Below are 12,177 nucleotides of genomic sequence, written 5' to 3' on the forward strand. Positions count from 1 at the left end.
GGAAATGTTCATACTGGAGTCCAGTTACTAGTGGTGTACCACAAGGATCTGTTTTGGGGCCACTGCTGTTTGTCATTTTTATAAATGACCTGGAGGAGGGCGTAGAAGGATGGGTGAGTAAATTTGCAGATGACACTAAAGTCGGTGGAGTTGTGGACAGTGCGGAAGGATGTTACAAGTTACAGAGGGACATAGATAAGCTGCAGCACTGGGCTGAGAGGTGGCAAATGGAGTTTAATGCAGAAAAGTGTGAGGTGATTCATTTTGGAAGGAATAACAGGAAGACTGAGTACTGGGCTAATGGGAAGATTCTTGGCAGTGTGGATGAGCAGAGAGATCTCAGTGTCCATGTACACAGATCCCTGAAAGTTGCCACCCAAGTTGAGAGGGTTGTTAAGAAGGCGTACAGTGTGTTAGCTTTTATTGGTAGAGGGATTGAGTTTCGGAGCCATGAGGTCATGTTGCAGCTGTACAAAACTCTGGTGCGGCCGCATTTGGAGTATTGCGTGCAATTCTGGTCACCGCATTATAGGAAGGATGTGGAAGCATTGGAAAGGGTGCAGAGGAGATTTACCAGAATGTTGCCTGGTATGGAGGGAAGATCTTATGAGGAAAGGCTGAGGGACTTGAGGCTGTTTTCGTTAGAGAGAAGAAGGTTAAGAGGTGACTTAATTGAGGCATACAAGATGATCAGAGGATTGGATAGGGTGGACAGTAAGAGCCTTTTTCCTTGGATGGTGATGTCTAGCACGAGGGGCCATAGCTTTAAATTGAGGGGAGATAGATACAGGACAGATGTCAGAGGTAGGTTCTTTCCTCAGAGAGCAGTAAAGGCGTGGAATGCCCGGCCTGCAACAGTAGTGGACTCGCCAACACTAAGGGCATTCAAATGGTCATTGGATAGACATATGGATGATAAGGGAATAGTGTAGATGGGCTTTAGAGTGGTTTCACAGGTCGGCGCCACATCGAAGGCCGAAGGGCCTGTACTGCGCTGTTATGTTCTATGTCCATTGCGGGCGCTGATTGCTATCTTTACTAACCTGCAGGTAACCCAATGTGGAACATGGTCCGAGATTGTGATCGCAGAGTACCCCGTGTCCACACCCCGACCAGCAAGGCCCTACCCAAGATAAAGAAAAGAGATCCGAGAGTATACCTTATGCACGTGGGAGTAGAAGGAGAACTCCTTCACCCTCGGCTGCCTAAATCCCCCATCTGCTCCATGAACCCTTTCAGTTCCTTTGCCATGCTGGCACCCTGCCCGTTTTCGAGCATGATTGATCCAGGCCGGGATCAATAACCGTATTAAAGTCCCCTCCTATGACCAGCTTGTGCGAGTCCAGGTCCGGTATCTTCCCCAGCATCCTCTTTATGAATTCCACGTCATCCCAATTTGGCGCGTACACATTAACCAGCACTACCTTCATCCCCTCCAGCTTACCGCTAACCATAATATATCGACCTCCCACTCCTGAAACTATTCTACCCACCTCAAATATCACCTGCTTATTAATCAAGATCGCAACCCCTCCAGTCTTTGTGTCCAGCCCCGAGTGGAAGACTTGACTAACCCAGCCATTCCTCAATCTAACCTGGTCCACTACTCTAAGGTGCGTCTCCTGCAACATTACCACGTCCTTCAGTCCCCTCCGGTGCGCGAACACACGTGCCCTCATAACCGGCCCATTTAACCCTCAAACATTCCAGGTGATCAGCCTGGTTGGGGGGGGGCAAAGTGTTCCCCCCCCTCCGCCGATCAGCCATCCCCTTTCTTGGGCCCGCCTCCAGCCCATGCACCGCGCCTCCTCCGGCCCGCCCCCCGGCAGCCCCCCCCCCCACCACCCTCCTCTCTGTCCCTCAACCAAAGTCTCTCCCTCGTCAGCAGAACAACTACCCCCCCTCCCCCCAGCAACACTACCCTGAAACCTAACCCATACAATAAACTAAACATATGCACACCCCCCACTGTGCGTCCGTGAGCTAGCTCACCCAGCTAGCTTGGTGGCCCCCGGCGCCAAATAGTCTTCCACCTATTGTTCCTTCACTCCTCTCCCCCCCCCGGTCATACAAACAAATTCCCTCATCTAACGATCCCCACACAATCACCCAACTGAAAGAAAAACACCAAAATCCAAACAAGCACGTCTCCATCCCACAAAAGTGCACATCAAAGCAAAGGCATTGCCAACATTCACGTGAAAGTAAAACCCAAAAACGAAAAACTTTTTCCCCCCCTTCTTACACAGAACTCAAAAACAAAAGAGAAAAAATAAATAACCAATATAAGCCAACAAGTTGCATCAAAGTTCAAAAGTTCTCAGCCCACCACCAGTCCTTTTCTTTTCACGAAGTCCAGGGCGTCTTCGGGCGACTCAAAATAATGATGCTGGTCCTCATATGTGACCCAGAGACGAGCTGGATACTGCAGTCCAAACTTCACCTGTTTCTTGAAGAAGATTGACCTAATCTGGTTGAAGCCTGCCCTTTTCCTAGCCACCTCCACACTCAGGTCCTGGTAAACCCGCAAGATATTGTTGTCCCACTTACAGCTTCACGTTCACTTGGCCCACTGAAGAATACATTCCTTGTCCAGGAACCTGTGGAATCTCACCACCATTGCCCTTGGAGGGTCCCCCATTCGCGGCTTCCTCGCAAGCGGCATGTATGCCCTGTCCACCTCCAAGGGTTGGGAGAATGTCCCCTCCTCCAGCAGCTTCTCGAACATACCCGCTACGTATGCCTCAGCATCAGCTCCCTCAGACCCCTCCGGGAGCCCGACGATTCTTAAGTTCTGCCGACGGGACCTATTCTCTAGGTCCTCCACCTTCTCCAGCAGCTTCTTTTGCTGGTCCCTCAGCATCCCCACCTCCAGCTCCACGGCAGTTTGATGCTCCTCCTGCTCAGCCAGCATCTTCTCAACCTTCTGGATTGCCCGATCCTGGGCGTCCAATCTGTGCTCCAGCCGATCAATCCACTCTTTAATCGGGTCCAGGCAGTCCCGTTTCTGCTTGGCAAAGCCGTCCTGGATGACCTGCATCAACTGCTCCGTTGATCGCTGGGCCGACACACCAGGAGTCCAGTCCTCGGCCATGCTGTCTCCTGCTGCAGCTTCAGCACAGCTCTTGCCTGTCTTTCTATTTCTGCCTTTTCGTGCACTTCTGGTTCTTTTCTCCAAACACCGATACGTGGAAACGTGCTCAATTGCCTCAGCCTTCGACTTTACAGTTTAAAACCGGGAAAATGTCGGGGGGAAAGGTCCAAAAGTCCAAAAGCCACCAAATGTGTGACTTACTCCTTCGTAGCCGCCACCGGAAGTCGCCAATTATATTTTCAATGTGACAGAATCCACCTCAACTTTATTTTTGTCCGAAGTTTGGCTGGGTCTTTCAAACGTTTAGCCGTCAGTATTCTAGTGATGTATTTGGCTTCATTTTAGCATTTTACCTAAGAGTGGTCTCCGGCACCATTTATGTCTGTCCTTACAAATAGTACCAGCATTTAACTGCTACCACAGATATTCAGATAATTGTTCTGTGCTTTATTTGTTCGACTGTTTTAAAGTTCCACTCAGTTCCATTAGCTTCACCTATGCGCATCCAAACAATACTTTATACGTGTCAGGCATCCCTTTTTCTCACAGAAACTGGAAAATGACTTTGTCACAAGGAAAGATGCAGCTGTTTTGCTAAAAAAATATTTAATTCGAACAATTTTTGTTGTGTGGATTTGAATTTGTAATAATTTTGAAACACAACCCAACTGAAAAAAGATAGCACAGGCTGAAAAAGTTATATGACTGGCTTTGCTATAAAAAGCTATTGATCTTGAAGACCAAGCTCAATGTTGAAGTCATTTAGTGCAGAGTGATGCGGAGCTGAAAGGCATTTTGTCCCTTGACTTTTACATTAACCTTCTATTGACTGTTCAGAAACCCTTAATTAACCCACACCTTAACAAAGCTGACTAATTATAGTGTTGTAAGTAACCATCCCTAAGATTCCTTTAACAATGTTTCAACTCTGCTTTTAAAAAATAATTTTAAAGATACCAAAAAATTGATACAAAGCTCCTTTTTTATCGAGAGACATTGAAGTATTCTAATTGGAATTTTACTTATCCTATACACTTAGTCATTTATAGTAACTGAGCTGTCCTACATAGCTTTTGTTTCCTTAATTCTTGTTTTAAATAAATAATGAGAACATTTAAACGCATTACTCTTTTCAGGGCCCTGAGGTCAGATAATCTTATTATTTATGAAGTGATGTGCTACATAATAGTGCTTAGTGCATGTTAACAGATGCTATTATCCTGAAATGATGTGGGCAACTGAAGATATATTAGTATGTTATATGTTAATACTGTCCTCACCATGTAATGTTCTGTCAGACTAAATAGTGTCGATGTTTGTGAAGCAATTAGACACACTTTGACTGTCTGATCACTTTAAATGCATATATCGTATTAAATATGCATCTGTTTATATAGGTACATTAGTAACACACTGGTTCTATAATTCATTTGTTTTAAAACTCAGTTATTCATGACAGTTCAAATATTGTTTAATTCATATTTGTGTGTTAATTTTTTTTCAAAGAGATCTAGTTGTCATAACGGAGCAAAGAATGTGAGATTTAATTCATGATGTTCAGTAGACTGAAGTAAATTGACTTCTAATCTCTGATGCTGTGGAGATTACAGTACTACAGCTGGGGATTTTGCAGTATCACAATCTGTGATTAAAAGAAATGCACCACATCTTTTGCATTCTAATGAGCAAGCTTTGAAGATCTATGTTGTAGTGGGCTTTCATCTTAGGTTATCAAGTCACAAGGTACATTTTGAGCTGTACTGTTTTCAACATTACTTTTTATAAATCTGACATGTTAACATCGATCTCGTATATTTCATGTAAAACACAATTGAATAAGATCTTCTCTGCCAGATTAAACAATTTACTGAAGAGCCAGACAAAGTCAAAAGATACAAGTTAAAACAGCATTTACTCTCCAACTTAATGAAACTGATGAGAAAATTACAACACGTATGAGACAATATAAGCCAGATCTGCTTCAGGGCATTGTGCAACAATATGCTCTTTGTTTTCCAACGATGTGTTTGACTTGCATTAACAGTTGGCAGATATTGTCAATGAATTCAAAACTAGCTTAAGAGTTTGTTACTATAAAGATGAAGGATTTATCTCCCTTATATTTTAGATTGTGTTTCATGATTTAATTGCTTTAATAAGCAATTTTTAAAAAAAGTTTCTTTTGACATTAACTCTCATCTTTATGCAATTTGTTTTGATCTGGTTATATCGATGAAATTGCTTTAACTTTGTACTTTTAACAACTCTGTGTTTTTGTTCCAGGTGTCAGTCCAGACTTGCCAATAGTCTACCAGTTGATGAGCAGCCAGAATGTCGTCCTCACTGGTACAATGGGGACTCTGATATGCCTCTACCATTTGATATGGAAGAAATTATTTCACTTCTGAGCAATCAGCTTTTGTCTGAAGGTAAATGTGGAGAAAGAAAATGCTAGTGACAATTACATTTCCTTACTATTAACTCCTCATATGCATAGGGCTCATCATGCTCAGGGTGGCATGGTAGCACCGTGGTTAGCACTGTTGCTTCATAGCGCCAGGGACCTGGTTTCAATTCCCGGCTTGGGTCACTGTCTGTGGGGAGTCTGCACTTTTTCCCCTTTCTGCATGGGTTTCCTCTGGGTGCTCCGGTTTCCTCCCACAAATCCCGAAAGACGTGTTTGTTAGGTGAATTGGACATTCTGAATTTTCCTTCAGTGTACCTGAACATGTGCTGGAGTGTGGCGACTAGGAGATTTTCACAGTAACTTCATTGCAGTGTTAATGTAAGCCTACTTGTGACACTAATAAAGATTATTATTATCACTATAATTCCTTGCTGCACTTAACACCTGCCCCGGCCATTGTGCATTATTTATTTCATCGAGAGTTAGGGGGAAGAAAATGATCAACTAACAGTATTATCAGCCCCGATATATTCTTTGCACTCTTGGAAACTTGTTAATGCTGTTCAGAGGTGTGATACTGATTGTTGGAAATGACTTGATCTTGATCCAAATCAGATGGACTGCACCTTGTTTGGTCCAATTTGGACCAGTTTTTCTTATTTATTACTAAGTTGCGAATGTAATAGTTCAAACGATATTTTCAGAGGTAAGGCCAGACAAAAAAAAATTGTGTTTTTTAACAAAGGAGTTGAATACTTACCTACTTCAGGTAATGTACCATGTTCATATATTTATTTTAGAACATAGAACATACAGTTCAGAAGGGGGCCATTCAGCCCATCGAGTCTGCACTGACCCACTTAAACCCTCACTTCCACCCTAACCCCATAACCCATTAACCCCTCCTTACCTTTTTGGTCACTGAGGGCAATTTATCATTGCTCTTTATCATGGCCAATCCACCTAACTTGCATGTCTTTGGACTGCGGGAGGAAACCGGAGCACCCGGAGGGAACCCACGCAGACACAGGTAGAACGTGCAGACTCCGCATAGACAGTGACCCAGCGGGGAATCGAACCTGGGACCCTGGCGCTGTGAAGCCATAGTGCTATCCACTTGTGCTACCGTGCTGCCCATAATTTTAATTTATACACTCATACCTCATACAAGGTTCTCAAGACTTGTATTTATTTTCCATCTCTAATTACCCTTGAGGAAGAGGTGTTGAGCTGTCTCTTTAAGATGGTGTAAATACTCCCACAGGACTATTAGGGAAGGAGCTCCAGGAGTTTGACCTGGTGATGATTGATAAAGGAATGACGACAATATATTTCCAAGTCAGGATGGTGTGTGACTCGGAGGGGAACTTGGAGGTGCTGGTATTCCTGTGCTCTTGCTTCCTTTGTCCTTTTAGAGGTAGAGCACACGGGTTTGGAAAGTGCTGTCGAAGGAGCCTTTGAAAGTATTTGCTGTGCATCTTGTAGATGGTACACATCGTGGTGCGCTAGTAAAGCAGAGTGAATGTTTAAGTGGAAATGGGGCTGCCAATCAAGCAGACTGCCTTGTCCTGGATGGTGTTGTATTTCTTGAGTGTTTTGGAGCTGCGCCCATCCAGGCAAGTGGAGAATATTCCATCACACTCCTAACTTGTGCCTTATAGGCGGTGGAAAAGCATTGGACAGTCAGAAGGCGAGTCACTCATGACACTGACCCAGTACTCATTTCTTAGAGTCTGTGGGCGGGATTCTCCTTTCCAGGGACTAAGTCCCCACGCCGCAGGAAAACCGGCGCGAACCACTCCGTCGTCAACAGCCCCCGAAAGTGCGGGATTCTCTAGGTGGACACCGGAGGGGTTGGCGCCGCGCCAGCCGGCGGCAAAGGGACTGCGCGAGATCGCGCATGCGCCAAAGGGCCGGCGTGATCTCGCGCAGGCGCAGAACCGCTGCCATGATTTGGCGCATGCGCGGGGGGTTCTCTTCTCCGCGCCGGCCATGGCGGAGTCATACAGGGGCCAGCGCGGAAGGAAGAAGTGCCCCCACGGCCCCCCGATCGCGGGCCAGGTCACCGTGGGCCACCCCCCCCCCCCCCAGGTCGGATCCCCCCGAGGACTGCCCCTGCCAGGTCCTGCCATGTGGGACCATGCCTAACCCACGGCGATGGGACTGGCCAGGCCCTTCGGGGCCCGGAGAATTGCCGAGGGGGCCGCTGATAATGGCCCCTGACTGGCATGGCGTGAACCGAAAACGGCGCCGGAGAATACGGCAGCCGGTGTCGGGGCAGCATGGGCGGGATTCGCGCCGCCCGCCGGGTCGGAGAATCCCACTATGTATATATGAAAAAGGCATCCAATAAATGCTGGTAATCAATGATAAACCTGAAACAGATGCAGTCTGCACTTTTGTTCAAAAGGTTACACAATCTGTTACATTTAGTTTAAATAGAGTCACTGACACTGATTCAAAAACCACCCAAAAAGGAGAAGGAATGAATTGTAACTATATTATTTACAGAAAGGCCAAAGTTAATTAACATATATGGATTATTGCTTTTTTTGATACATAAATGACTTATACTTGGGTACAGGGAGTACAGTTTTGAAGTTTGCAGACGATACATAACTTAACAATGTAATAAATCATGAGCAGGATCATACCAAACGACAGGAGGATATAGGCTAGAGTTTTAGACCGAAGGTTTAGGTGCAAACCCAATCTGGAAGCGCATGAAATCACACAGGAAGATGTCGGGCACGCAACCCAACGTCACTTGCATAATATTTCAGTCGGCTCCAACTCTCGTGTGACAATCTGACTCCTGCTCTCTACTCCGACAATCAAGTAGCCAATTTAAATTATCTGAGCACCAGTTGACTGGAATTTTATGTTGCCCAGCTAACTTTACAGTTGGCGGGGGGACTAATTGGCCTTAATGTTTCATAGAACATAGAAAATACAGCACAGAACAGGCCCTTCGGCCCACGATGTTATGCCGAACCTTTGTCCTAGATTAAGAACAAATTAATCTACACCCATCATTCTACCGTAATCCATGTACCTATCCAATAGCCGCTTGAAGGTCCCTAATGTTTCCGACTCAACGTCTTCCACAGGCAGTGCATTCCATGCCCCCACTACTCTTTGGGTAAAGAACCTACCTCTGACATCCCCCCTATATCTTCCACCATTCACCTTAAATTTATGTCCCCTTGTAATGGTTTGTTCTACCCGGGGAAAAAGTCTCTGACTGTCTATCTATTCGCCTGATCACCTTATAAACCTCTATCAAGTCTCCCTTCATCCTTCTCCGTTCTAATGAGAAAAGGCCTAGCACCCTCAACCTTTCCTCGTAAGACCTACTCTCCATTCCAGGCAACATCCTGGTAAATCTCCTTTGCACCTTTTCCAAAGCTTCCACATCCTTCCTAAAATGAGGCGACCAGAACTGCACACACTACTCCAAATGTGGCCTTACCAAGGTTTTGTACAGCTGCATCATCACCTCACGGTTCTTAAATTCAATCCCTCTGCTAATGAACGCTAGCACACCATAGGCCTTCTTCACAGCTCTGTCCACTTGAGTGGTAACTTTCAAAGATCTATGAACATAGACCCCAAGATCTCTCTGGCTCCTCCACATTGCCAAGAACCCTACCGTTAACCCTGTATCCCGCATTCATATTTGTCCTTCCAAAATGGACAACCTCACACTTTTCAGGGTTAAACTCCATCTGCCACTTCTCAGCCCAACTCTGCATCCTATCTATGTCTCTTTGCAGCTGACAACAGCCCTTCTCAACTATTCACAACTCTACCAATCTTCGTATCGTCTGTAAATTTACTGACCCACCCTTCAACTCCCTCATCCAAGTCATTAATGAAAAACACAAACAGCAGAGGACCCAGAACTGATCTCTGCGGTACGCCACTGGTAACTGGGCTCCAGGCTGAATATTTGCCATCCACCACCACACTCTGACTTCTATCGGTTAGCCAGTTTCTTACCCAACTGGCCAAATTTCCCACTATCCCATGCCTCCTTACTTTCTGCATAAGACTACCATGGGGAACCTTATCAAATGCCTTACTAAAATCCATGTACACTACATCCACTGCTTTACCTTCATCCACGTGCTTGGTCACCACCTCAAAGAATTCAATAAGACTTGTGAGGCAAGGCCTACCCCTCACAAATCCGTACTGATTATCCCTAATCAAGCAGTGTCTTTCCAGATGCTCAGAAATCCTATCCCTCAGTACCCTTTCCATTACTTTGCCTATCACCGTAGTAAGACTAACTGGCTTGTAATTCCCAGGGTTATCCCTATTCCCTTTTTTGAACAGGGGCACGACATTCGCCACTCTCCAATCCCCTGGTACCACCCCTGTTAACAGTGAGGACGAAAAGATCATTGCCAATAGCTCTGCAATTTCATCTCTTGCTTCCCATAGAATCCTTGGATCAGGCCCGGGGGACTTGTCTATCCTCACGTTTTTCAAAATGCCCAACACATCTTCCTTCCTAACAAGTATCTCCTCAAGCTTACCAGTCTGTTTCACACTGTCATCTCCAACAATATGGCCCCTCTCATTCGTAAATACTGAAGAAAAGTACTCGTTCAAGACCTCTCCGATCTCTTCAGACTCAGTACACAATCTCCCGCTAATGTCCTTGATCGGACCTACCCTCGCTCTAGTCATTCTCATATTTCTCACATATGTGTAAAAGGCCTTGGGGTTTTCCTTGATCCTACCCGCCAAAGATTTTTCAAGCCCTCTCTTAGCTCTCCTAATCCCTTTCTTCAGTTCCCTCCTGGCTATCTTGTATCCCTCCAGCGCACCATCTGAACCTTGTTTCCTCAGCCTTACATAAATCTCCTTCTTCCTCTTAACAAGACATTCAACCTCTCTTGTCAACCATGGTTCCCTCACTCGACCATCTCTTCCCTGCCTGACAGGGACATACATATCAAGGACACGTAGTATCTGTTCCTTGAACATGTTCCACATTTCAATTGTGTCCTTCCCTGACAGCCTATGTTCCCAACTTATGCACTTCAGTTCTTGTCTGACAGCATCGTATTTACCCTTCCCTCAATTGTAAACCTTGCCCTGTTGCACGCATCTATCCCTCTCCATTACTAATGTGAAAGTCACAGAATTGTGGTCACTATCTCCAAAATGCTCCCCCACTAACAAATCTATCACTTGTCCTGGTTCATTACCAAGTACCAAATCCAATATGGCCTCCCCTCTGGTCGGACAATCTACACACTGTGTTGGAAAAGCTTCCTGGACGCACTGCACAAACACCACCCCATCCAAACTATTTGATCGAAAGAGTTTCCACTCAATATTTGGGAAGTTGAAGTCACCCATGACTACTACCCTGTGATTTCTGCACCTTTCCAAAATCTGTTTCCCAATCTGTTCCTCCACATCTCTGCTGCTATTGGGGCCTATAGAAAACTCCCAACAAGGTGACTGCTCCTTTCCTATTTCTGACTTCAACCCATACTACCTCAGTAGGCAGATCCACCTCGAACTGCCTTTCTGCAGCTGTTATACTATCTCTAATTAACAATGCCACCCCCCACCTCTTTTACCACCCTCCCTAATCTTATTGAAACATCTATAACCAGGAACCTCCAACAACCATTTCTGCCCTATCCAAGTTTCCGTGATGGCCACAACATTGTAGTCCCAAGTACTGATCCATGTCTTAAGTTCACCCACCTAATTCCTGATGCTTCTTGCGTTGAAGTATACACACTTCAACCCATCTCCGTGCCTGCAAGTACTCTCCTTTGTCAGTGTTCCCTTCCCCACTGCCTCACTACACGCTTTGACGTCCTGAACATCGGCTATCTTAGTTGCTGGACTACAAATCCGGTTCCCTTTCCCCTGCCAAATTAGTTTAGACCCTCCCGAAGAGTACTAGAAAACCTCCCTCCCAGGATATTGGTGCCCCTCTGGTTCAGATGCAACCCGTCCTGCTTGTACAGGTCCCACCTTCCCCAAAATGCGCTCCAAATATCTGAATACCTGAAGCCCTCCCTCCTACACCATTCCTGCAGCCACATGTTCAACTGCACTCTCTCCCTATTCCTAGCCTCGCTATCACATGACACCGGCAACAAACCAGAGATGACAACTCTGTCTGTCCTGGCTTTTAACTTCCAGCCTAACTCTCTAAACTTGTTTATTACATCCACACCCCTTTTCCTACCTACGTCGTTGGTACCAATGTGCACCACGACTTCTGGCTGCTCCCCCTCAAGGATCCTGAAGACACGATCAGCTGAGGTCTGTGTATGATTGTGCTTCCTAGACACTTGTGGCATACATTTTCTGTCGATATTTTTTTTTCACAGGTCAGCAGCTCCCTGAGAAATGTCTGCAGCGGCTGTTCCCCGAGAGGGAACACACCGGGAGCGCCAGCCCGCATCCTCCCTGTCCTCTGTGCCCGCCCTCCCCTGCATGCTCAGCCTTTCTAAGCTGTTAATTGACCAGCCAATGTGAAATCATGCTCCAGGGCTGATCACAACCGAGAGCCTGTCTCGGGCCTGGTTCTGGGCCTACCGCTTGTGCATGCCAGATGGGTGAAAAAAAGGCCCATCGAGTCTGTTAAAATGTGCAGACAGATGGCAGATGCAGTTTAATGTAAATAAATGTGAAA

The 12,177-nt window shown here is 45.8% G+C and overlaps 1 protein-coding gene across 2 annotated transcripts in view; it reads left to right on the forward strand.

Annotated features, from left to right (window-relative positions):
• fto (FTO alpha-ketoglutarate dependent dioxygenase) overlaps positions 1-12,177 on the forward strand; it is a 637,435-nt gene that overhangs the window by 597,960 nt on the left and 27,298 nt on the right. For both annotated transcript variants that reach the window (XM_072518265.1, XM_072518264.1), the window contains one exon: positions 5,378-5,523. In XM_072518265.1, the coding sequence (XP_072374366.1) occupies positions 5,378-5,523 (146 nt within the window). The remainder of the gene's footprint in view (positions 1-5,377; positions 5,524-12,177) is intronic.

This window comes from Scyliorhinus torazame, chromosome 10 (genome assembly GCF_047496885.1).
Source record: "Scyliorhinus torazame isolate Kashiwa2021f chromosome 10, sScyTor2.1, whole genome shotgun sequence".
Classification (NCBI taxonomy): domain Eukaryota; kingdom Metazoa; phylum Chordata; class Chondrichthyes; order Carcharhiniformes; family Scyliorhinidae; genus Scyliorhinus; species Scyliorhinus torazame.